The 27,154-nt window shown below is 36.9% G+C and overlaps 2 protein-coding genes across 3 annotated transcripts in view; both read left to right on the top strand.

Annotated features, from left to right (window-relative positions):
• The first annotated feature begins 1,419 nt into the window (after window positions 1-1,419).
• On the top strand, window positions 1,420-25,189 carry LOC139984916 (ras-related GTP-binding protein C-like). 2 transcript variants are annotated; one of them, XR_011799229.1, is made up of 10 exons: window positions 1,420-1,574; window positions 2,581-2,732; window positions 3,149-3,243; window positions 4,148-4,281; window positions 5,671-5,870; window positions 6,094-6,208; window positions 7,642-7,784; window positions 9,033-9,181; window positions 10,286-14,011; window positions 24,508-25,189. XR_011799229.1 is itself a non-coding variant. In XM_071999050.1 (9 exons), the coding sequence occupies exons 1-9, from the start codon at window positions 1,572-1,574 to the stop codon at window positions 10,444-10,446; spliced, it is 1,152 nt and encodes a 383-aa protein (XP_071855151.1). In that variant the 5' UTR covers window positions 1,420-1,571; the 3' UTR covers window positions 10,447-17,046. The 2 variants fall into 2 exon arrangements, 1 of the variants encoding a protein (XP_071855151.1); XM_071999050.1 differs by lacking the exon at window positions 24,508-25,189 and having other exon boundaries at window positions 10,286-17,046.
• Window positions 18,071-27,154, top strand: part of LOC139984914 (exostosin-like 3) — a 35,538-nt gene continuing 26,454 nt past the window's right edge. Inside the window, exon 1 of the mRNA XM_071999046.1 lies at window positions 18,071-18,293. The gene's annotated coding sequence lies outside the window, so the exon portion shown is untranslated. The remainder of the gene's footprint in view (window positions 18,294-27,154) is intronic.

Here is a 27,154-nt window from a genome sequence, read left to right as displayed (position 1 = left end):
CTGAAGGCCTTGGATCAGTTTCATTCTGTTTCTCGAGATTTTCTAGAATCTTAGTAACCACTTTTTCATCATCCCGTAATATAGCCGTGAAATTTCTTCTTAAAAAGCTGACCCTTTGCGTATGAAAAACATTGATGAAAAGTATTCAATACATTAGCGGAAATATTGTCCCCCTTGCTTCGAGCAAAATTACTGTTACAGCAATTTTTTTTTGTGCGACAACGTTCCTTTAAAAACTTTTGCCATGCATTTTGGTGATCCGTGACACAAGAGCCAATGCCAATATATATATATATATATATATATATATATATATTTATCTGTATGTGCCTGGGGAGGGATGGAATGAAAACATAGCAGTTGTGTGACGTCTGCATGGGCTATGATGCCGGTCCCGAGTTTTTCACAGTGAGCAATTCTCCATGTATATCATCATTTCGTATCTTGATGTGACTGAAAATTTGTTATCTGACTGGGGCCTCCTATAGTAATTAAACCCATTCCCGCAAACCAAGTGCCAAGTATTGGCGTTGAGTTTGTGATGTAACCCTGTCATACAAATCGTCGTCGTGGTGGCACGACCCACGGGTTAAAGCCGACAGTGGCGTACGCCAAATAAAGGACGGAGGTGGTCCCCGGGCCACCCAACGGCGTCAGTCGGGGGAAAATGGTTCAGTCTGGTGATTCTAGAAGTAAGCTGGGAGGCTTATTTGACCACTGCGCGGGTATACATACTCACGTCCCCCGCCATCTTTAAACCCATAAAAAAAATCAACATATTTAATTGTTGGCACCTTGCGTTTAACTTTATAGCTATTTATATACCAGTTTATAATAGTCTAAAAATGCGTCAGAGTGGAAGCATTTGATGTGAACTTAATTTCGTTTTGATCCCCCACCCCCTTGTATGTTGGGTGAGGAATTTTACAACCTTACATAGTTTTTTCGGCGGCCAACGGTCGCAGGGCCAACCCCTCCTGTATGTTCCTTGATTCGAGGTTAATTCATGACCATACCTCAATCAGTCTGCTGAAATGATTAACTTCGCATCCTTCCTTACCCTACCTCTACCTCTACCTCTACCCCACTCCACCCCACCTATATTCCGACCCCATCCCACCCCATGTGCACAACGCTAGATAACAACCGGCCTGAAAGAAGCCCCCTTTTTCAGTTTGATTGACAACATCAACTCAAAAGTTATTACCGGGAAATCAGCTGTGCGGTCACATCATTAAAACCCCTAATTCAATAGTGGAAGATTCAAATTGAGGTTTAGGGGATTGAAATATTGGTTTAAAAATGGTCAATTAGGCCCTTCTGTCACCGAGTTCAATTATTTTGGACGAAAATTAACGGTCTAGTATATAATAAAGCAAAGAAAAAGGTTCCGTAATTCGGGTTTACCTATATTTATTTTCGGGTCACAAGATTTCTCCGCAGACTTGTTTTGGTCGAGTCGTGTGTACAATCATGTGACGAGTTATAGCGCAGCGGTGAACATTTTGACATAGCACGGACAGTGAAGAAAATAATTCCTCGAATAATTAGGCCAAACATAGTGAAGAAATATGGTACTGGATTGGTTGTGCTGTTTATTGTTCTGTACTTCTTCTGCTTCAAAATTATGACTCGCTTTAACCCCTCTGTTTGAGTATTAAATGTCATTGTTGATACCAGACAGTTTCTCGAAGGAACCGATTGTACTGTGATTCATGTTAGGCTAGCAGGTGTAGGCTAGACCTGAGTTGTAATATTGAAGACATGACTAGGCTAGAATCGTTTGGTGGTATGCCTATTATTTAAGACTTGAGCTGTTGACAGTCCTTAACTGGTCCTGTAACATTAAGATCCTTGTCTGATATGAAGGCCTAACTTTAGAATCCGTACCATATGAATGGGAAAGCTTACTTCGAATCGGAATTCAATAGAATAACAGTCAGTGAATAGGTGCGTCATGTGAATGATTAGCCTGTCGAGTAGTTGAATGGTACGGATTCTAAATTAGTACTGATATAAATATATAAGTTAATAGGCCTAGCTTCTTCCTTAATCACATCACAACTTGTTCATCTCACTTGTTACTCGTTGGTGTTACTACTACTACTTACTAGTTACTGCTGTATCCTAACTCAGTAACTGGCTACGGTACTGGGTCAAGTTCAACTCAATCCTCTTGTCTTAGATTAGGAACAAGTTGGAACAAGAATTGGACAGTGTTAAACTATTGGCACATTGTATGAAATTCACCAAGAAAATTCTTTACTATACAAATATTCTTACATATTTGACCACTTCTATTGTCTTATTCATCTGTGACGACAAAGTTTTCTTCAATTTCACAGAATTTTAAATTAACAAATGCTATCATGCTTAGTGCAGGTGACTAGTACTGTAAGCCTTTCCACACACTTTGTCTTTGATAATGTCAAAATGGCAAAAAATCATGAAATGTAATTTGAATCTGGCAGCTCTCAATAGGTTTAGTGTCATTAATTGATGGCTTTACACAGTCAAAATTTGGATCTATCCAAGTCTCAACAACTGAACAATGAAGTATTTTTGATATATATTTTTCAGTCTTTAGGGGATGATGCTGGTATTGTTGGGAGCTATGGTGTGGTTGGCTCCTTCCCAAAGGACTTTGACTACGGCCCAGATGACCATGATATGGAGAATGGTGCAGTTCCACCAGATAACAGACCAAGGATATTGTTGATGGGACTAAGAAGGTAAATTTCCAAAGTGGTCAACTTTGTCCTCTTTATGAGTCTCAACTGGTCAATCCTGTTGTATCTAAGTTTATATTCTAACTATTTTAGTTGATTTTTGGTACCATGAGGTTCTGCCATACTTCTTTCATATTCCATTTTTACTTCTTTTAAAGTGGATCATGCAACTTTGCCATTTTGAATGACCGTTAACAAGATTTAAGCTAAAAGCTAATAAGGAGATTACTGTTTCATAGATCATGCTCTTTATGGTGATTGGGAAATTGTCTTGCCAGTCGATTTCCAATATTATTCTGGTATCTTTTGTTTTGTCCTCCCACCAATCCAACAACCCTCTGTTGTGGGTGTTCTCCATCCATCTCATAAATGCTAAATAATTATCAATTTTAAAAATTTTGTCTCTTCTGCATTCATAGGAGCGGAAAGTCTTCAATCCAGAAAGTAGTTTTTCACAAAATGTCTCCCAATGAAACTCTCTTTCTAGAGAGTACCAACAAAGTTGTGAAAAGTGGTGAGTAAACGAATAAACATATCAGATATTTAGTTAGTCAGAAATCAAATCTGTAGCATTTTCTTTTCTGGTTATAAATACATATTAAAAGTAATTTTAATGTCTCAGAGATGGAAACTATTCTTCGTAGTGGATAGGATAATTCTGAGAAACTGGTTAAAAAAGAAGTAATCACAAAGCTGCAGTTATCGAGATGTTTCTGTACATTGAATTAATTTACTGATTGATGTAATTTCTACTTAAAATGATGACTTTAGTCGCAGATTTATTTTTGAGAGTTACACAATACAGCAGTCCGCCCAGGTTGTAATTCTATACCATCTTTATTTATGTTATTTTTTTTATTAATTACCCTTTAAAAAAGGTGAGACTCATCAGTTAAAGTGGCTGGACTACTTAGCCTAACAAACAGCCCATTAGATCATTTCCTCAGATGCAACATAAAACTCAATAGGAACACATAAAACTTTTATGACCTCATATAGCAAGTTTTACAATACTTTGTAAATTTCTCAAAGGATGAATTGTGTTTTATGTCATCCATGCTTGCCCTGTTGATTACATGAAGTTAACGCCAAATGGCATCACCGACTTAAACTTAAAGGAGCATTTCGAAGCTTTAGTATATTTAAAAGCTATTTAAGAAAACTGTAACAGATTGATCAATACCCTACTTTAACATGCAAGTGCAATTCCTGTTGGGTCTCATCTGACATACACTGGACTGTATGTATACAGCCAATTTTTGTCCTCATCTGCACATTCTGTATGTGCAAAGTGTAAGGATCATTAATGGTTCTAGTGACAGACTTTCAAGGTTCATTTTGTGCCAACCCTGTACTCATTTATTGTGTTTGCGGATTGTAAAGTATCGGGTATCATTCTTTCTTTTTCTTCTTTTTAGATGTAAATAGCACCTCTTTTGTACAGTTTCAAATTTGGGATTTCCCGGGACAAATTGATTTCTTTGACTCAACGTTCGACTCTGAGACAATCTTTGGCGGTTGTGGTGCGTTGGTGTTTGTGATAGACGCACAAGTAAGTAAATGTCTGCTTAGCTCTGGTGGGGTATTTCATTTATATTGGATAATGGTCTACACAAGCTATTAAGGAAACCCCACTCTCCCTCCCACCCTGCTCCCCCCCCCAAAAAAAATAGTGAGATTTCACTATTAGATATGATATTCAAATATGGGAAACTATCCATTCAGATGCACTCATCTGTATCTACAGGCTTTTGATCTACCATCCTCTCCCCCCCCCCCCCCCCACCATTTGAAGGAAAGAAAGCAAATGTAGAACAGTTTTGAAAAATGAAGATTGCTTCACTGTATACATTTAAAATAGTTAAACTGTATCTACAGGTGGTATTGAGCAGTCTAAGAAAACGTCTCATAGCAACAGCCAACTTAAAAATATGGGATGACTAACTTTTCTTCTGCCCCCCTCCTCCTCTTGTTCCCCCTTGTTCCCCTCCCCCATAACTCCTCATCTCATAGCTTTCGTCCACCTTTTTTTTTCTCCACACCTTTCTGTCTTTGTCCTTCTCCAATTTATTCCCTACCCCCTTCCCTTAATCCTTTCTTTGTCCCTCCACTGTATATCTCCTACTGTACCTCTCCTCTTGCCCTGTTGGTTTCTTTCTTTCTTCTCTCCATCCCTTGTCTACTAATCCCCTTACATCTATCTCTTTGTGTTCACCATGCTCATTAACCTGTCTGTATTCTGTGCATGTTTTTGTCCCTTCTGTTACTGTTATTTGTCATTTAGCCTTTGAAGAAGATTCTGCCAGGATCGAAACGTCATGTCAACTTACTTTTACACATTAAAAATATGAGAACAGAAACAAGTCTCTATGTTCGTTTTTAGAAAATGCCATGGTCTAAATGTTGCATGACTTTAGCCAGTCTAATTCGTACATCATGTGAGCCACTTGGAACTATTTATGAACACTCTCTAGAAAGATAACTTCAAAACAGGAAAGTAAAAGGTTTCGCTTCCTAGTAGCACTGTGACAACACACATTGACAAAATGGCGGCCCCCTCAGATGAGCTTCTATGATCAGTATCGCCAGAATAGAGCTAGCTTTTCTTGTAATTATTTTCCATGGGTTAGCATCTCCATTAATTAACAACAGAGGTCATCAGTGATGTTTGTTTACTTCTCTAAGAATTTGTTATTGTATTGTTCATGGGTAAGGATCTCCAATAACAATCAAAGGTGTCAGTGATGTTTACTTCTCTAAGAATTTGTAATTATTGTTAATTAATTAACAACAAAGGTCATCAGTGATGTTTACTTCTCTAAGAATTTTTAATTATTGTTCATGGATAAGCATCTCCATTAATTAGCAATACAGGTGTCAGTGATGTTTTACTACTCTAAGAAAGATAATCCAATACATTGTGTGTTTATTGTTCTCTCAGGATGATTATATGGAGGCCTTAGTCAGACTCAACGTGACCGTTAGTAGAGCCTTCAAAGTTAATCCCAATATCAAATTTGAGGTCTTCATACACAAAGTCGACGGCCTGTCAGACGATCACAAGATTGAGACCCAACGAGACATCCATCAGAGGGCAACAGACGACCTGGCAGACTCGGGATTAGACGGCGTTCATTTAAGGTACCTTCAGATATCTATGAATATTCACGTATTCTTCATTCTCCAGGCTGATGGTTAGGAATGTATGGTGGTTGTCCGTAGGAGATCCTGGTTTCACTCATAAGAAATATTCCAAATAAAAATATAAAGTCATAAAAATACAACAGTTTCTGCCTGTAAAATAAATTTTATGTCTCAATTTACGCTGGACTAATTTCTTGTCATCAATCTCTTCTCCCGACAGTTTTTACCTAACAAGTATCTACGACCACTCCATATTTGAGGCTTTTAGCAAAGTTGTACAGAAACTTATTCCACAGCTTGGGACGTTGGAAAACCTCCTTGATATTCTTATATCCGTACGTATACATGTTATAAAGCTTCTTCTTGTGTGTAAAGTGTAGATTATCCTGTCATCAAAGCCAAGATATATTATATCCTGCCATCAAAGCCAAGATATATTATATCTGTATGTTATATAGCTTCTTCTTGTGTGTACAGTGTAGATTATCCTGTCATCAAAGCCAAGATATATTATATCTGTATGTTATATAGCTTCTTCTTGTGTGTACAGTGTAGATTATCCTGCCATCAAAGCCATGATATATTATATCCTGCCATCAATGCCGAGATAAATTTTATCTGTATGTATATATGTTATAAAGCTTGTTCTTATGTGTAAAATGTAGATTATCCTGCCATCAAAGCCAAGATATATTATATCCTGCCATCAAAGCCAAGATATATTATATCCTGCCATCAAAGTCAAGACATTATACAGTACCCTGTTTTCCCTCATAACATTAAATGTAACAAGACGTACTTAAAACAGTGTGAAACAATTCAAATTTTGAATCAAATATCAATTTTTAGCATGTTGTTATCGCCACAGTTTCATAAAAGATATATATATGTATAGTCTCATTTGTATGAAAAAAATCAATGCTTACGTTGCTGTCATTAAATATTAAGGAAACCAACAAACTAGCTGGCCTTTTGAGGAAAAGAAGAATCTGTGTAAAGAGTTGATACAGAGCAGTTCACTCAAAAGGAATAACTGTATAGAGTTAAACAGAGCAGTTCCCTCAAAATGAATCTGTGTATAGAGTTGATACAGAGCAGTTCACTCAAAATGAATCTGTGTATAGAGTTGATACAGAGCAGTTCCCTCAAAATGAATCTGTGTATAGAGTTGATACAGAGCAGTTCACTCGAAGTGAATATGTAGAGTTCATACAAAGCAGTTTTTGAATTTTTCAAATTGAACTATTCTTTTATTGAATTTCTTTAAATTGATTTATTTAGATTGAATGCATGAAAATTGAGGAAAACTCCACCCAATTAAAAGGTTAAAGAAAGTCTGAGAATTTGGCAAATTTACATTTGACAAAGTAAGCACTCTGTTGGTGTATAACGTTGTCAGAAAGTCCGCAAAAGAATATTGTAGGATGAAAAAAATCAATAGTATTATTTAATTATCTATAGTTCTATTTTAAAGATTGGTATCTATAGATAGACAAATAGCAATTTTCTGCAATTCATACTGTAATCTCTAGCATATGCAGTACAACTGATTTCCACAAAGTAACAGTTGTCAGAAATATCAACTTCCAATGTTTTAAGTGTTTAATTCCAACACACTTTAGCATACTCTGTCACCTTATAAGTTCTGTCGTTAATCAAATAATGATGTTATTTTAATTTAACTTACTGGTATAGATGTAGTACATTGTTGTTCTTAACCTTGTATTTGAGTTGTCTTTTACTGTTTACAACAATTGTTTACCCACAGAACTCATGCATAGAGAAGGCTTTCTTATTTGATGTTGACAGTAAGATATACATTGCTACAGACAGTTCGCCCGTTGACATGCAGTCCTATGAACTCTGTTGTGATATGATCGACGTTGTTATAGATGTCTCGTGTATCTATGGGTAAGTTCAAAGAAATACTTACAAACTGTGAGACACAAACCTAGTCATCACTATTAGTCTGTGTGGTAGAAATAAACTGTCATGAACGACTTCCCACCATTCTCCCCCTCATCTCACCCCACCCCACCACTTCTCCTCCTCATCTCACCCAACCTCTACAGCCAGAAAACAAACAAACCTAATCATCACTATTAGTATGTGTAGTTGAGATGAACTGTTAGGAACAACTTCCCACTACTCCCCCCCTCAACACACCCCACCTCTACAGCTAGGAAACACAAACCCAACCATCATTATTGGTCTATGTGATAGAGGTAACTTCTCATGAACAACAATTGATAATTCTTATTCCATTTGGGAGTTATCACTGATTAAATTGTTTCTAATAAGACTTGATCAAGTCTTAATATTATGATAATAACCAGCAGTTATTTTTACGACGCTTAATCGACCACAAGTGTGGGAGAAATTCGCAAGGGCTTATGGATTCCAACTAACACATCGGGTGGCTTTCAATTCAACATTTTAACTCAAATTTGGAATCTTTTAATTTAGAAAGTCATTTCAGATGGAAAAACCATAGATTGCTCTAGGATGAAGAATCCACCTTGCTTTGAGCCAGCGGGATTATGAACCATAAACCTATTGATTGCAAAGCCCCATTGCTTCAAATGCCACCGCCTTTATCCCCTCGGCCACAGCAATATGACATCATCGATCCACATGTGCTTCAATGTCTTCCTCTATTTATTACAATAGCTATTTTCTGTAATTCAGATCGGTTTTGTGAATGCTGTATCAAACAAATTGACCCTCTGAACATGAGCTAACAATGGCATTGGTTCATCTCTGTTTGTATTCTATCTTGGAAATGTGAAAATTACAAATTAAAAAATCATAGATCTTTAAAAATTGATGATCACCTGGCCATTTGGCTGGGAACTTCTCATCTGTCTGATTGTCATGGAAGGATTGACCATGAGGCTGTTTTGCAATATGTAAAACTAGATTTATTATTGTCATCAAATGACTTTGTTCATTCCAACCCATTCCCACATTTTGTGAGAGAAAGGCAGTTCCCCACAGCATATATTATCTACAGAAGATTTCACAAGTTATCCGTGTCACCCTGATTTAGAACCTGGTGGTAACTTTAACTAGGGTTCTAAACTTGTTAATTGTAACTCCAATGCCTGTTGTATGGTCTCTTGTACATGAAATTTATTATTTTTTGCAATTTGTGATCAGGTTAAAAGAAGATGGTGAGGGTACAGCGTACGACTCAGAATCCAGTTCTGTGATAAGATTGAATAATGGAACAATACTCTATCTGAAGGAGGTCAACAGGCATCTTGCCTTGGTCTGTATCCTTAGAGAGGACAGCTTTGACAGACAAGGTGAGTTTACCGTACCAACCAGTAGTTGTCATCTTAGGACAACTTGATGTACTGATCAAACCTCTACCTTATGTTGAGGGGGAGAGGGGAGGGGGCAAGTGGGGAGGGGAACTTGCATCATTTGTGAATATTTCTGCATTTCAGGATCAGGCTCATAGCCAGACTGGGGCACAGTGATCTTGATGGCTGGGTGATGACCATTAGCCCTACTCCTTGTCAGACCACTGTCCTCCCCCCTGCCCTCCCCATCTGTGCCACCGTCATGTTTTACAAAAAATTCACAGATTGTGTCCCCCCAAATTAAAATTCCAGATTGTGGGCCTAACTTAGATACCTCTCAATCAAACGTAGATAAGTGTGTGATTACAATCATTTGGCTGCTACTGCCTAGAAAGTTACCAGTGGCTGGATATGATACAGATAACTTTGTGTCCCTCAAAATTTAAAGTGTTCTGGCTAGTAGTGCTTCATTACAAAAAACATTTTTTAAATTTTTTTATCAAGTTTTGTATGATTGGAACAAAAGTAAAAGATAAACTTTTAGGTACTTCAGCATTTTATGATGGAGTGAGATAACAGCAGATTGTGACAAACTCTGACAAAACTTCAGTTTTCCAAGAATACATTTGTCCATCAATCATCGTCTTGAATGTCTATGATAGAGATACTGTTCTCATGAACCACTCTCGCAAGAAACGTAGTAAAACACTTCTCAGGATAAACCTAGCAAATGCCTCGCACGAGAAACCTAGCCAAAAGCCATGTTTCGTTTGCACAATGTTGTGAAATGTGTGACATCAGTACCAACAAAAAGTGAAATATTATGATTTGCCTATGTTTTGTCTGTTAATTTTTCCAGAGTGAAAATAGCAATCAATGCTTATAATAAATAAATAGTACTGGCTCATTGTTAACACTTTGCATGTTTCATGATCAATTCTTTCCAAACTTACCTTCTCACAATAAATAACAAATGTAATAAAGCATAATCTTGCAAAATTCAAACAACTTACTGTTCTGTGATGTCATATTTAAACTTGTTCCAAGTCTTCAACCATCCACACCACAGAATATCAAAACCATGTTTTTGTTTCTCCACGACAGGATTAATCGACTACAACTTTCTCTGCTTCAAAAAGGCCATCGAAGAAGTCTTTGAGGTCCGACAGAATTCGATAGCAGGTTCATATAGCGGAGGTCAAAGGTTAAGCACAGATTCTTTCGATAGTCCCAAAACAAATGGTGCAGTCTCCACAAAATCATGACATTTGGATGAAGAAGAGGATTGATACCAAATATTGAATTACAGGATAGTTTTGTACATGCTATAAACTGAAGAACATTGTAAATGGAAGTAGCAAGTCCCAAACTCTACGGAGAGAGAAGGGTGAAGGAAGGAGGGAGATAATGGAGAAAGGGAACAAAAGTTACTAGGATAAGTTTGGCTTCCTTTTTCAATATTAGTGCAATTGAAATCATGTTTGACCTCCGACCTGGTGCCTTTCATGCCAACAATGAAGTTATTTGATTATGACCTTCTGGAAATTGAATTTTCTAAAACTTGGTTATTCCTGAGTAATTTGGGGAGCATACTTGATGTACATTAGGGCACATGGGAAAAGAGGGTTGCAGGTACCCTCCAAAAATTTGCATTTTTTAAATGGGAGGAGGGTGGATACAACTTGAATTTTTAGTCGTCTCGGACAATCGGACGACCGTGAAATTTCAGCCTTGTCAAGGCTTGAAAGAGAAAAAAAGAAAAGAAAAGCTGTTAACAAACTGCATATCTACTGCAAGAAACCTTCGTAGGTCAATGTTAAGAGTGCCTGATGTTACAATTGAAGCAGGATCTTGTTAAAATTATGACAGAATATATTTTCCAAATTGGAAGTAGAGCGTGAAAAAGAGAATTGTCTTCATAAGACATTCTAGCTGTACAGTTTTATTCTACTTAACATATTAACTTGTAATATTGTAGAAACCTGCACAGTTACAAAGACACTGTAATGGATGGTTGTTAGGTATCAGTAACATCAAACTAAACTGCACTACTTCTGTAAACTTCATGACATGATAATGTAACATGGGGCAGGTTAACACTAGAACAATACTTAAATTATTTTAACCATAACTATAAATGACTCTCTTGTATGTTCCTGGCACTGATTGTGTGTAAAATTTGTAATGTGGCCTTTGGCAGACTAACAGGCCACACAGAGAGTTGCTTACTGTATAAAGTACTTATATTTGGGATAGAAAATCACAAAAACAAGAGATAATGTGACAAGTAGGTGTGTCGTTTAAGTCATAGAAGATTCTCATTTTATTGCAACCATTCCGTACGGAAATATGCCCTAAATTTAAACTATCTATCGAGGTAATAAATAAGATACGGTCATTGTAACATCTGTTTTCTTTGTTCATGAAGTTTTAGTCATAGAAGATACTCTCATGTAGATGCAACCGTATCGTATGGAAATAAACATGAATATTAAACTATTTAGTATTTTCAAGGTAAAAAAATTAAGATTCAGCAACAAGTTTCTTTGTTGGTAACTTCATAATATTTCCTGGTAATTCCAGGATGGAATATTTGTTTCATTTCAGACAGTTTTCATATTTTCTGTTTGACTCCTCACTAGAAAAATTTCAGCGTATAACAGCAGCAAGTATGCTGGGAATATAACATCGATTAAATTGGAAAAAAATGGTTACATAGAAAAAGGAAAGAAAGAGCGAATAAATTGTGATTTTGAATGGAATTTGTATCAATGGGTTAGGCATTGTTTATTCCTGTACTCTGCTGACTGAGCTATCCATCTCTAGTTTACTTTTAATGGCTACTCACCCTCAGAGCACAGGAGTTGTATTTCCGAGGTCACTTGGAAATTGAAATATTACTAACGGTCAAAGCATCTGGGTGTGGTTCAATTCTGAAGTTACACATATTGTTTTTAACCTAAAAAGTTGCAATTGTCTGCCGGCCTGTGGCATTAAGAAACAAGTCTGGCCAGGCCCCAGGGATAATTCTATGCCCTAGGCAGTAGATACATTGTTATGACAGTGCTTTATGCCTTTGTTGAGAGACAATATTGCTTTCAAAGAAAATATCAAAATTCTTCAATGTTTTACATTTAATCGTTGTGTTGAGATATGACATTGTAGGTTCAACCACCTGCATAACCACCGAAACTTAAAAAGAGTTTGTACATAGGTAAATATGCAGTGTTGTTGGGGGGAAGTTTACTTTAGATTCGGTGAAAAGGACTGAAAATTAAGAAGAAAGCAAAAAAGAACTTGAAAATGGAAACTGAAGTTCAAAGAAAGAATCTGTAATGAAAGAATACTCTGATCAAAATGGAAAAAAACAAATGAAAAACAATGTTTGCAATATTGTATTGTTGTTAAATTGCTTTTGTGCTTCAAAAATTAAGTATCTTTTCTTCCCCAAAAAAACAACAGAGTTTTATGATTGTCTTTAGCAAAGTTTCCTCACCCAATCTGTTAACAGAAAAAGATATTAATTTTAATTTTTATGTTTACAAACAATCCAATGAAGACATGCTCAAGGAGGCTATTTTCTTTGGATTTTTGGTGTTTAGTAAGTAAGTTATTTTGTATCAAATTGAGGACCAAAATTATAAGCAGTAAAGCTAAGGAGTTCATTCTGTCAAGAAACTGTGTGATTGGTTGAGAACTATTTTCAAACTTTAATATGAACATCTTGTCAAGGTAAATATTAAAAATCATGCCATTCAAACCAGTAGTACAGTAAGTACGCTCATCTTATTTGGACTTTTGGGGTTAAAAGGTCATCAGTAATAGTCCCATATTTTTAGCAGACTTAAAAAATGCTAAAAGTAATTTTTTTTTAAAAGTACTGTCGTGAGGGTTTTGATGTTTAACCAAACGATAAAATGTGTCACACTGTGGGTATCCTTTTTGGTTCCTTGCTTTTTGCAAAGCAAGGAACCTATGCATTCAACTTGGCGTGTGTGTGTGTGTGTGTATGTGTGTGTGTGTGTGTGTGTATGTGACGCTTGGCTTGTGTACACGATATCTCAATAAGGAAATGATGTATCATGATGAAACTTGTTGGGTGGATAGCCCTTAGTGAGAGGAAGATCCCTATTGTTTTTGGTGCCCGCAAAGGTCACCAAAGGTCAGTTAGATGCCAAAAACCAATATATTAAAAACAGCAATAACTCCCATTGACAGGGTCCGACATGGTTGATATTTTGGGAGTAGTTGTGAATGGGGTAAGGGATCATTTCCAAACATAACGGTAATGTGATCGAAGGTCAACAAAGGTCAATTAATGATAAAAAACTAGTAATTTTGCGATAACTTGAGAACGAAATGTCTGTTAGGGTTGGGAGTTGCTTCAATGTTATCCAATTGTCGACCCGCATCTGGGTGACCCTTGACCTCAATTTGACCTCTGGTGACCTTTACGTGTTTTTGGGGATTTTTACAGTTTTGATGCTATTTTCAGATGTCAAAGGTACCTTCTGATCATAAATGTCAATAGGTTGACCCCGTGTGACCTTTATGTGCGAAGTTATATGGGGTCAAAGTTTTTCGGTCGGAGTTAGGATGGTTGTACAGACTTGTTGTTTTGTTTTTTGGAATCAGGAGATTAAACTACATCTGAAACCAAGGTCAAAAGGTCAAAGGTCACATTAGAAAAAATATGCTTATTTTGGGAGGAAACGAGCAAAAAAGAAAATGTTTGGTTTTGATGCTAGATTTGGATATCAAAGGTACCTTCCGATCAAAAATGTCAATTGGTTGACACCCGTGTGACCTTCGTGTGCGAAGTTATACAAGGTCAAAGTTAATTTTCAGGCATTTAATGCAACAACTCCCAGTTCCAAGGTGTGACATGGTTGATATTTTGAGACAAGTTGCAAATGGTATAGGGGAATATTTTCAAACTTAACGGTCATGTGATCCGAGGTCACCAAAGGTCAATTAATGTTAAAAACTAGTATTTTGGGGGTAGAAAATGGGCAAAGAAAAAAATGTTTGAATTTGTATAGTTTGATGCTCTATTTAGGTCTCATCAATCAAAAATGTCAATGGGTTGACCCATGGTGACCTTTGTATGTTAAGTTATATGAGGTCAAAGTTAATTTTCAGACATTTAGTGTAATAACTCCCAGTGCCAAGGTGTTACACATTTGATATTTTGAGACAAGTTGCAAATGGTATAGGGAAATATTTTCAAACTTAACGGTCATGTGATCCGAGGTCACCAAAGGTCAATTAATGACAAAAAACTAGTATTTTTGCGATAACTTGAGAACAAATTGTCCGTTAGGGTTGGGAGTTGCTTCAATGTAATCCAATTGTCGACCCGCATCTGGGTGACCCTTGACCTCAATTTGACCTCTGGTGACCTCTGGTGACCTTTTTGTGTTTTGTGGATTTTTACAGTTTCGATGCTATTTTCAGATGTTAAAGGTACCTTCTGATCATAAATGTCAATGGGTTGACCCCCGTGTGACCTTTGTGTGCGAAGTTATACGAGGTCAAAGTTAATTTTCAGACATTTAATGCAATAACTCCCAGTTCCAAGGTGTGACACGGTTGATATTTTTGGAGTAGTTGCAAATGGTATAGGGTAATATTTTCAAACTTAACGGTCATGTGATCCAAGGTCACCAAAGGTCAATTAATGATAAAAAACTAGTATTTTTGCGATAACTTGAGAACGAATTGTAAGTTAGGGTTGGGAGTTGCTTCTACGTAATCCAATTGTCCACCCGCATCTGGGTGACCCTTGACCTCAATTTGACCTCTGGTGACCTTTTCGTGTTTTGGGGATTTTTACAGTTTCGATGCTATTTTCAGATGTTAAAGGTACCTTCTGATCATAAATGTCAATAGGTTGACCCCTGGATGAGCTTTGTGTGTGAAGTTATAGGAGGTCAAAGTTAATTTTCAGACATTTCATGCAATAACTCCCAGTGCCAAGGTGTGACAAGTTTGATTTTTTTGGACAAGTTGCGAATGGTATAGGTGAATATTTTCAAACTTAGCGGTCATGTGATCCAAGGTCACCAAAGGTCAGCTAATGTTAAAAAACTAGTATTTTGGGGGAGAAAATGGGCAAAGAAAACATGTTTGAATTTTTACAGTTTTGATGCTCCGTTTAGGTCTCACCGATCAAAAATGTCAATTGGTTGACCTACGGGTGACCTTTGTGTGTGAAGTTATGTATACAAGTTCAAATTTAATTTTTAGACATTTAATGCAATTAAATCCCAATGCCAAGGTGTGACACGGTTGATAATTTGGGACAAGTTGTGAATGGGGTGGTGGAACATTTTCAAACTTAAAGGTCATGTCATCTGTGGTCACCAATGTTATCATATCTGTTGACCCGCTTGTAGGTGACCTTATACTTCTTACATTTTCGACGCCATATTTCAATCTCAAAAGTGCCTTTTGATCAAAAATCCAAGCAAGGAACCACAGTGCCCTTGGGCTCTTGTTAAAAGTGGTAGTAAAATGCTTGTTAAGATTTGAGCATGGGTGACCAATTTCTGACATTTCTAGCATAATTTGGGTTATACCAATGACCTTTGAATCTGCCATTATAATAAACCACATTTGCATCACAGGGTATGAAATAAGCCTTCACATGTTGCTTCAGTTGTTTTAGTTCAGTTCTTTTGCTCAAGATATACTGACAAATTATGATTACTTTATGTACAAAACCTACTATCGAAATTTCATCTTTGCATTTTTGTAGCAATTTGCCCATTGTTTTACATAGCATATATATGTGATGCTAGATACTAGATGCTCCCTGAGCAATGTTTTATGTGTGTCCTTTGTTATATTTTAATTCTATGGATTGACCATGACTTTTCAGGTTTAGAGTCTTGTATACAATAGATAGGATAGACAACTGTAAACATGAAACTAAAAGAAATTTAAGAAGGAAACTACTTGAAATGTAACAAAGCGCAGCCTACTTTTCTTTCCGTTTCTTTGCCGTTGCTCAATTTTGGCAAAAGAATGATTTATTTAAATTATTATCTTCCTACCTCTTCAAATGTTTCTACAATATGCATCCTACGTAATCTGACTAGTCGGTTAATATATATATAATAAATACTGTGAAAGTGGGTAGGGTTGGTGGGTCTGGGTGGGGGGGTGGGGCAGAGATAGTAGATGATGATATTGATTGGTGGTTACAGCTTTACGGACCAGTATTTTCTATAAACTAAACAGTTGTCTTTAAGTCTTTTAAACACTAAGGATAAAAATGGAATACACAAAAATTGTAAAATAGTATTGAGATGATGGGAAGGAGTTGTTCTTTCATCCTTACAATTTTGGTCATGTAAGCTTCAGAATAAGTGCCAGTTTTGAAAATGTAATTTTTTTTGGTGTTGAGTTGGGTTTGCCTGTTGATTATCCAGGATTATTCAAGGGTGGGGGTTTAGGGGGGGAGGAAGGGAGGGTTTGGCAGTAATTTCCCTACCCAAGTGGTTATGTCACTACATTTTAGAGAGTCTTAAGCAAATAATGTCTTAATGCTCTTTGAAAACATATACTTTTTTATTTCTGTTGGTTTTTGTACAAATGTGAATTTTCAGAAATAAATCAGAACCATTAAAAACTGAACTGTATGGATATTATTACATGATCTTCATATCAACTTGAACTGGTTTAAATTAATGGGACTTAATTATCTTTTCCTTTTTTCAACATTTGTCAGAAATTTGATAAAAAAAAAACAAAGATTTTCCTTCCTTTTCGTACAAACCGAGAAAAGAAGTAATGGATTTAAGTATTTTGCTACTACCTTCTGTACATAAATATTGTGATTAAATTAAGTGTTATTTAGATTCAACCATTATTTTGTCTTTTATATTGCTGTCTTTTGTTTATCTTTATTCGGTGTAGATATGAAGGGAGAGGGTAATGGTATGGACTTGCAAAATACCATTAATTTTTCAGGGGGGGGGGAGGGGTGCAATGGAGGGAGAGGGGAGGGATCTTGGAGGTTCTGTTATGATGTGGATTGAATGGGATCAGCTATAGGTCAAAATGGAATTTTGGAGTCCCTTGACAACAAACTGATTCACTATTTATCTTTTGTTGTATGGTGTAATTGTTATATATTAGGGACGGATGTTGACTAACATTGGGGGTGGGGTGGGTTTGTGTTTTGAATAACTTTTAGAACAAGGCATATCGTGAGAATCTCTGTACATAAGACTCAAGATAGCCATCATGATGAGGAGTATATAGACTAATCAGTTAAGAAGACAAGCCATCTTTTCAAGTGCAAGGTAGGTTTCTGTCAGCGAAGGTTAAACCAATAATCTCGCGAATCTGTGTTTTTTTAATTTCCAAAGTAATGGATAAGCCGAATTGTGTGGGAATGACAACAGTTTGAACGATAAAATGATAAAGTTCACCAGTCCACCCTAACATCTGATTTGCTTCTAATCTTTCCGTTTCGTTCAACTTATATGTAACCATTGGCGTACTAAGAGGGTGGGGGGGTGTGTCTGCCCCCGAGTACCATGCCACTTATTGATCATATAATCAGTTCAAAGCTTTGCCGAAGATAGCACCATTTTGCATCTGTTCTTTGCGACAAGTAAAAACAAATACTACATGATCGTCTTCTTCCACATCAAAAGTTATCAATTATGTATCAAGAACAGTGGTTATAACTTCTGAGAATACATGACTTAGTATGTTTTCTTTTGCTCAGATGTTACTTCACCACGCATGGCTAATATTTATTTACTCAACGGTGGATCATATTGAGTTGATTGCTTAGCCAACCACGGTTAATTTATTTTCAATGATCCATGTCGCTTTTACGAACTTGAAATCAGACAAGACCTCTGTCACGCAGGCAGAATGAACACACGTACAGTAATATGCCGTGTGTGTACTTGGCGAGAATTTGACTTTGCATTGGCTTGTGTACATAAACACATTCATTCACACAGTATTAACTAAGGAACCGAACGTAAATGTATCATACATTACTTCAGTTAAACTAATAACGTTGACGAACAGGACATACCCTCAGTTATTGTTCATCTTGTTTCGTTTAAAAGTCTTCCCTTTCTGAGTAAGTACCGCTTTTATAACGACTCATCCGATTGTTCGTCAAGGATTAAAAACTCCTTTATAAAATATAGAAGAAGCCTAGTGACATCTGCTTCACTATCGTTAGGCCTAACTTACTGTACAATACAAGTTACCGTATGTCCTTTAAATTTAATGTACAGTAACTTGGGTTCGGTATAGCCTAACTTAGTGCTATTTTTGTGTGTGGAGGTTAGTCCAACAACCACTACGAAAGGTATCATTTAGGTATCTAGGCCATGCTTAGGCTCATGAACATTGTGTTTGTTACTAGTGTGAGGCCTACCTAGGCTAAAAATAATTATCATAGACAAGATAGGACATTATTTGCAGTCATGTTTGTTTCTTGTTTCGTTCAATGGAGTGTAATGGGTTTGGCCTAGGCTAACAACTCTTTGATGTCCTACTTAAAATAGAAGAAGCCTAGTGACATTTGCTGAAACTGAAAGGTATAATCTATAGGCTAATCAACTTTTTAACTGTTAGTGTTACAGTACTAGGCTAGGCTTACTTAGACCAAATAAAAACATTGTAGTGATAGGCCTAAACGGTAAGACATGTCAGTAATTGTTTTCGGCCAAATTAAGTTCATAAACCATACAAATGGCTACAGCACAAGTGGGCTTACAGATAATCGAAAAAGTGACCATGCATCAAAATTTGCTATGTTCCTGGATTTCATGAAAAGGCCCAAGGAGTACTTGTCCCTGGGCAGACTAAAGTTCCCCGGATTGCATGATTCCCCCCCCCCCCCCGATCTTTACAAGTGGCCCTCAATTATTTCCGAATTTGAAAGTAAGACCTGTTAAAAGGCCCTAAATAACTTAAAGATTACCTGATTTTGGCCTTCTTTGCTTAGAAGAGGTGTTAGCATCAGCCAGGGCCTTTGTTCAAACTTCACAAGTGGGGACCCATTCAAAGAGACCGATTTTGATGTGTGATAACATCAGAAATGCAGGAGGGACTTCTGATGGGATTGTGGATTCATAGTTATTGGATAAGAGGGCAGGGAGTCGGCAAGGAGGAAGAGCTCCGGTGAAGATCTAGGGACGAAGCACTGTGGTGTCTTTCTTGTCCTCTCGTACAGTAGGGATTTCCAAGCACAAATACACATCTGTACATGTCAGTAAAAATTCATTCGCCCCAAGAATTCATTTAAGAAAGACAAACCAAATTTCTTGGGTACACTTAATAATACAGGGGATGGGAGGTTTCCAGCGGGGGGGGGGGGGGGGGCTAAGCTGCCAGAATCTGCAGCGTAGTTCAAGTCCTTATTTTCCTCGGGTAGAGATAGAAAGAAGAATTACTTTGATGTCCCAATTCCTTCTTCTTTCTTTAGCAATTTATGTAGAGGACTGGGGAAGGGGCATGTAAATACCCATTACTCTGCTCCTCCACTGAGCTAACTTCTATGCCTCTGATAAAATAATACAAAGCAGGGAGGAGGCCCACAGTGTGCTTAAAAAATTTATCTTTTGGATGGAACAATTAATTTGAATATTTTTCCATTATATAATCTAACTTTGCTCAATATGTGGTATATACAGGTATGTTGTCAGATACAGTATGGTGGAATTTCACTAGTGAAAGAAAGTAAAAAAATCAGGAGGATTTTCTATAATCCAGACAGCAGAAATGGGTTTGAAATGAAGAATGAGAAATTTGATCTAGTTTTGATCCTGGTTCATAGGCCTTAATGTTTGCAGACTACAGTAAGTACTGTACTGTCATAGACATAGAGAATGTACAGTAAGTACCAACAAGTACTGTAGCTCTTAAGTGTAAGACTTAAACTGTGTATTTTTACATCAGTTTATGAAATGTAACGTAGCTGTTAAGAAAGGCATCCTGTGTTAAGTCCCACAGTTTTTTTTAAGCGGACAGTTAGCATGGTGAGGTAAATAATATCACACTGAGACTTTTGGACTGGCAATTTGGAAATCCCAAAAGTTCAATGCTACATTTAAATTCTTAACTTAAACTTTAGTGTATATTGCTAGTAGTATCATAGACTAGTACTTTATAGTGCAAGGGACGAAATAACTGGGTTCGCATAGCAATTTGCTACCCAAGAATTGCCAGTTGCTAATCAATATTACTTTTGATTAGCAAAAGATGCAGTACCTGCTAATGCTAATTGCTATTTCCAAGAATTATCGAGCAATTATTGCTAATCAATTCTCTAAAACTATTTCGTCCCTTGTAGTGTACAGTATATATACATACCGTTATACCTGAAAACCAAATCTGTATGTTACATGGAACAGTATTGTACAGTGCTCAGATCATTTACAGTGTGTATCGTTCTATAAGGTCATAATAGCACAGTTAAACTGTGTTGATCAGACCTTGAGTATAACATCCCACCCTGTGGGGAGGTTGAACTCTGTCAAATAATGTTATATTTAGAAAATACCCCATGTGGTTCAATAACATGTATGTTTGCTTAAACAGATTGCTCCCAGTAAGGGGGCAAACAAATTTCTCTCCAAAGGAAATTTGTGTGTTATTTCTCATTAAATATGAGTAAGACTTGATCCAAATTTTCAACCCTAACTTATTTCCTTTAAGAACTTCTATATTTTTATATACTTTCTATATTTTTATGAAGTTATATGTATGTATGCATTTTTTGGATTTTTTGTTATAATTTTATAAAAGACCAGAGCATCATACATTATAAATGAGTTTCAGAGACCCTGCAATGGGATTGCACAAGGTTCAGGACTCTTTGATAAGACCATCACTGTTTCCTCATTTGGACATTAAATATTCTAGTTTAATAACACACCTTACTATCTAGGATTTTTTGTGAACTTTCAACAATTTGCTGTACCGTACTGTACATCACAGCTAAAAATTTGTGGCAGAAACAGGTAAACTTCAACCATATGGAATTCAAATCAGATAACTGGTTGCCTTGGTAACTAGATATAAATAGCATCTTAGACAACATTTGTGACCCTGAAAGCAGAGTCTACATCTAACAGACAAAACAAGCTCAGCCAGTGCTCTTAAAGGTCATCAGTTATTGATGCCAAAGTTGCTGTTGTTAAAAATTGCTAATAACTGGTAATTTTAACAAATTATTCCCACACATGAACAGCTAGAAGCCACTTCACAGCACTTTAGTCCTCCACCGTGAAGCAGTTGCATAACACCAGGGGTTGAGAGCAGGACTAGCCTGGGCCCTTGAGTCGTACAGTACAGTAGGGGCCATGCAACTCTGCACCTGAGAGAAAGGTTCACATACAGTAGCCTACAGTATTGGGTTCAAAAGTGACAGACCTGTTCAGTATCATCAAGAAGATTTTGGAACCAGTTCTCATTTTGCTAATGTGGTTTTTGCTTTTGTCCACATCGCTTGCTTTAGGGGTCCTATCTAAGTACCATAACCATTGCCCCCCCCCCCGGGCCCTCAAGTGAATTCTTATGCCACAGCTGTTCCGGCTATGTTATGATTTCGGATAGATTGCTTGTTATTATGTTAGAACATGTACAGTTCAGTACTGATATTGATTTATGGTAAAAGGTAGTTTCTCCGACCACTTCCTCCCCCTTCCTTTTCAAAGGAATCTTAGCGTGGAAATTGCTGATGAATTGCAACATTTTCTGTCCTTTGTAAGAGGACAATTATTGTACAGTAAGACAGTGTTGCGTAGAGCAACATTATCTCAAAATTTTGACTTACAACTGTTACATGGTACACACAGACCACATACATACAGTACATACAGTACTGTATGGTATTCATTCATGTTGACTGTCGCCAGTGTGGTATGTCAGCCTGTCAGTAGAAGTCATAAATTTGAGGAAGTCAGTTCAGATACATAATGTAACTGGTGTTGTTTATTGTTACATCCATACTGTACTGGTATTTCAATCATGGTTCATTTACATACATTGACAGTGTGATAATAAAACTGTTAAACAGCTTAGTTATTAATTCATTCTTGTCTGGAAAATTTAATTAATAATTGTTTGTCTTACCCTGTATTAATCTCAATTATCAGAAAATGTTTTGCTAAAGTCTGTGCAAGCTAGTCTAATACTGTAGTGTACAGTAGCTTCACTGTTGAATATCATCACTTTACTATTCAGTCATGACCACATGTGTGCCATATGAAAGGAATTTGAATGTGACCTTTGACACTGTTTCCCATTCTGTTATGAATGTCTGTACAATTAGTCAACTGGACATTACACTAAATCTTTCAATACATGTGGCATCCTCATTTCTGTGATTCACACTGTAGCCACAGGTGGTCCATCTGTAGCAGATTAATATGGTCAAATACAAACCTCTCTCAGTTGTCAATACTGTACAGCTTGTGTACATGTATGTGTAAAGGGTCTCCCTGTACTGCACTCTACAGTATACTGTGTATTCGAATAGCTTTCTACAGTATGTCCAGCTGAGCTGTTTGTCAATTAGAAATATGTATGTATGTATTTTAGATCCTCCTGCAAGCAGGAACTCGCGAAGAAGCCATGGTTGCTTATCAAATCCGCAAGCTGACCGAAGTCAGTCTCTTATATATCATATAACGTCCATGATGATCATGAATTATCATTTGTCAACAACTCTGTAACTGGACGACAAACATTAACTCTTGGAGTGACTCAAACTCCGGACCTTATGATTGAAAGGCACCGGCATTAACCACTGAGAAATAAATAAAAGCACAATCCCTAGACCTATGGTAACCTGTCCTGCGGCAAACATCCCAGTTTAGGATAAGGGTTAACTTCTTGTACAGAAACTAAGTTCATACAGTACTGATACTGTGCTTTAAAACTGCTAACATTACACAAGACTGTCCTAAAATAATATTATTCCTGTACCTGTGTCTATGTATAACTGAATAATATGTACATTTTATCTGGATATGCATTAAAACCATAAAGTTTGTGATTCCCAGCAGCAATAAGAATCACTCCCATTGTTTGCTATTTGTATAAGACCCTTCCTAACACAAAGTGTTTCATTGTTACTCCCACTAACATGTGTAACCTGCTAAAATGGATCTTTTTTGGTTCCTTGCTGAAAGCAAAGGAACCTATGTATTCAGGTTGGCGTGTGTGTGTGTGTGTGTGTGTGTGTGTGTGACGCTTAAGCTTGTATGCACGATAACTCAACAAGGGATTGACTGATCATGATCAAACTTGGTGGGTGGGTGGCCCATAGTGAGTAGATGAACCCTATTGTTTTTGGTGCCCACAAAGGTCACCAAAGGTCAGTTATGGTCCAAAAACCCAAAATACTAAAACTGCAATAACTCCCAGTGCCAATGTGCGACAAGGTTGATATTTTGGGACAACTTGTGAACTGGTTAGGGCAATATTTTGAAACTTAACGGTCATGTGATCTGAGGTCACCAAAGGTCAATTAATGTTAAAAAACTAGTATTTTTGCGATAACTTGAGAACGAATTGTCCGTTAGGGTTGGGAGTTGCTTCAGTGTAATCCAATTGTCGACCCACATCTGGGTGACCCTTGACCTCAATTTGACCTCTGGTGACCTTTTCATGTTTTGGGGATTTTTACAGTTTCGATGCTATTTTCAGATGTCAAAGGTACCTTCCAATCATAAATATCGATAGGTTGACCCCCGTGTGACCTTTGTGTGCGAACTTATATGGGGTCAAAGTTTTCGGTCAGAGTTAGGATGGCTGTACAGACTTATCGTGTTGATTTTTGGAATCAGCAGATCAAACTACATTTGAAACCAAGGTCAAAAGGTCAAAGGTCACATTAGAAAAAATGTGCTTAGTTTGGGAGAAAACGGGCGAAAAAGAAAATGTTTGGTTTTGATGCTAGATTTGGATATCAAAGGTACCTTCCGATCAAAAATGTCAATGGGTTGACACCCGGGTGACCTTTGTGTGTAAAGTTATACAAGGTCAAAGTTAATTTTCAGACATTTAATGCAATAACTCCCAGGGCCAAGGTGTAACAAGGTTGATATTTTGGGACAAGTTGCAAATGGTATAGAGGAATATTTTCAAACTTAACGGTCATGTGATCCGAGGTCATCAAAGGTCAATTAATGTTAAAAAACTAGTATTTTTGGTGAGAAAATGGGCAAAGAAAAAATGTTTGAATTCTTACAGTTTTGATGCTATATTCACGTCTCAACAATCAAAAATGTCAATAGGTTTACCCCAGGTGACCTTTGTGTGTGAAGTTATATGAGGTCAAAGTAAATTTTCAGACATTTAGTGCAATAATTCCCAGTTCCAAGGTGTGACACGGTTGATATTTAGGGACAAGTTGCAAATGGTATAGGGGAATATTTTCAAATTTAACGGTCATGTGATCCGAGGTCACCAAAGGTCAATTAATGATAAAAAACTAGTATTTTTGCGATAACTTGAGAATGAATTGTCCGTTAGGGTTGGGAGTTGCTTCAATGTAATCCAATTGTCGACCCGCATCTGGGTGACCCTTGACCTCAATTTGACCTCTGGTGACCTTTTCATGTTTTGGGGATTTTTACAGTTTCGATGCTATTTTCAGATGTCAAAGGTACCTTCTGATCAAAAATGTCAATGGGTTGACCCCCGTGTGACCTTCGTGTGCGGAGTTATACGAGGTCAAAGTTAATTTTCAGACATTTAGTGCAATAATTCCCAGTTCCAAGGTGTGACACGGTTGATATTTAGGGACAAGTTGCAAATGGTATAGGGGAATATTTTCAAACTTAACGGTCATGTGATCCGAGGTCACCAAAGGTCAATTAATGATAAAAAACTAGTATTTTTGCGATAACTTGAGAACGAATTGTCCGTTAGGGTTGGGAGTTGCTTCAATTCAATCCAATTGTCGACCCGCATCTGGGTGACCCTTGACCTCAATTTGACCTCTGGTGACCTTTTCATGTTTTGGGGATTTTTACAGTTTCGATGCTATTTTCAGATGTCAAAGGTACCTTCTGATCATAAATGTCAATGGGTTGACCCCGTGTGACCTTCGTGTGCGGAGTTATACGAGGTCAAAGTTAATTTTCAGACATTTAATGCAATAACTCTCAGTTCCAAGGTGTGACACGGTTGATATTTTGGGACAAGTTGCAAATGGTATAGGGGAATATTTTCAAACTTAACGGTCATGTGATCCGAGGTCACCAAAAATGTCAAAGGTACCTTCTGATCATAAATGTCAATAGGTTGACCCCCGTGTGACCTTCGTGTGCGAAGTTATACGAGGTCAAAGTTAAAAAATATTAATGAGGTCACGGGTCAAACGTGAAAAACTCCCAAGTTGCAATAACTTGGCTACTATTTATTGGAGTTTCGTCAAACTTGGTATGATGATATTGGTAGATAGTCTCCACACACTGATGTGTGTTGCAATTGATATCATGCATGTTTATAAGGGGGGGGGGGGCTAGCATTATTTCGTTATGAAAAGTTTGTATGCACAATAACTCAACAAGGGAATGACCAATCATTACCATACTTGGTGAGTGGGTGGCCAATAGTAAGTAGATTAACCCTGTTGATTTTGGTGCTCATATCATGAATATTAATGAGGTCATGGGGTCAAACGTGAAATACTCCAAATTGCAATTACTTGGCTACTATTACTAATGGGAATTTCGTCAAACTTGGTATGATGATAATGGTAGATAGTCTTCACACACTGATGTGTGTTGCAATTGATATCAGGGCTTAGCATTACTTTGGCAACAAAAGTTTGTGAGCATAAATTACTGTTGTTGTATTAGGGCTTTGTTAGAAATTTCCCTATGAATGGAACTAATGAACAGCAGCAAGGAACCATGACATGTTTTCATTCTGGTTAATTTGTTTAGGTCACTGGTAACAATAGGTCAAGTTCTGGCAATAAAATATGGCAGTTATGACTGGGTAATTGTGTATCTTGAGGCTCACTGCAGGGAAAATATATTCCTTTCATACTTAAAGGATGATATTAGGCACAGAATTAATATATGTTACAGGATTGTAATACTGTAGGTATATAGACCATTACAAAATACTGATATCAGTGGCCATGATGTGTAGCACTTGTAACTGTTTAAGAATGACCCTTTAAACATTTCAAGCTCATCAATTAAAGTGACTGGTCTATGTAGTCTAATACAGAGACTATATTAGCCCAGTTCCTCAGATGCAATGCACACAACTTAATGGTAGAACATGAGACTTTTATAACCTCAAATGACATGTTTACAATGTGTTATGAATTTGTAAATGACAGATGGTGTTGAATGTTGTCTAAAGGTGAACTGCTGTTTTACATGAATTCATGAAAATAAAAGAACATAGTGTAGTATAGAGTTATTAGAAGTTATAATTTACAAATAACAAATGACTGACATAGAAACATTTAGGCCTGCAATGGGCAGCAGACTTCATATCAATTAAGCCTTAAAGGAGCATTTCAGATATTTAGCATTTTAATGTTTGAATATTTTGTAATACAGAATATAAGCTACTGTAAGTAGGAACATTGCTTGCACTCAATATTCCTTCTTTTGTTCTTGAACTTTAACACATGTATATCATGACTAAGTTTCTGTCTAAAATCATCCTTTACACCAATATTGGCAATAATTTACCAAATTAATGTAAGAAGTCCTTATTGTTTCAAAAGAAGATTGGAATACAGTAGGTCTTACTTATTAAACAAAGGGATCTTTGTATCTCTTTTGTTTGACCAATTAATTATGGTCTTTCGTATTATATTAATCACTCGCAAAACAAAACAAAAATGTTAAACATTAACAAACATTTGACATAAATTTGTTATTAACTACAGTATAACTATAAAAGCAAACTTTTTTTGTGCAAATAAGGTTAGAATTAAGGGCAGATGGG

Source organism: Apostichopus japonicus, chromosome 17 (assembly GCF_037975245.1).
Source record: "Apostichopus japonicus isolate 1M-3 chromosome 17, ASM3797524v1, whole genome shotgun sequence".
Classification (NCBI taxonomy): Eukaryota; Metazoa; Echinodermata; class Holothuroidea; order Aspidochirotida; family Stichopodidae; genus Apostichopus; species Apostichopus japonicus.
The sequence above is the reverse complement of the archived record's forward strand: the minus strand, read 5'-3'. Positions and strand labels throughout refer to the sequence as shown.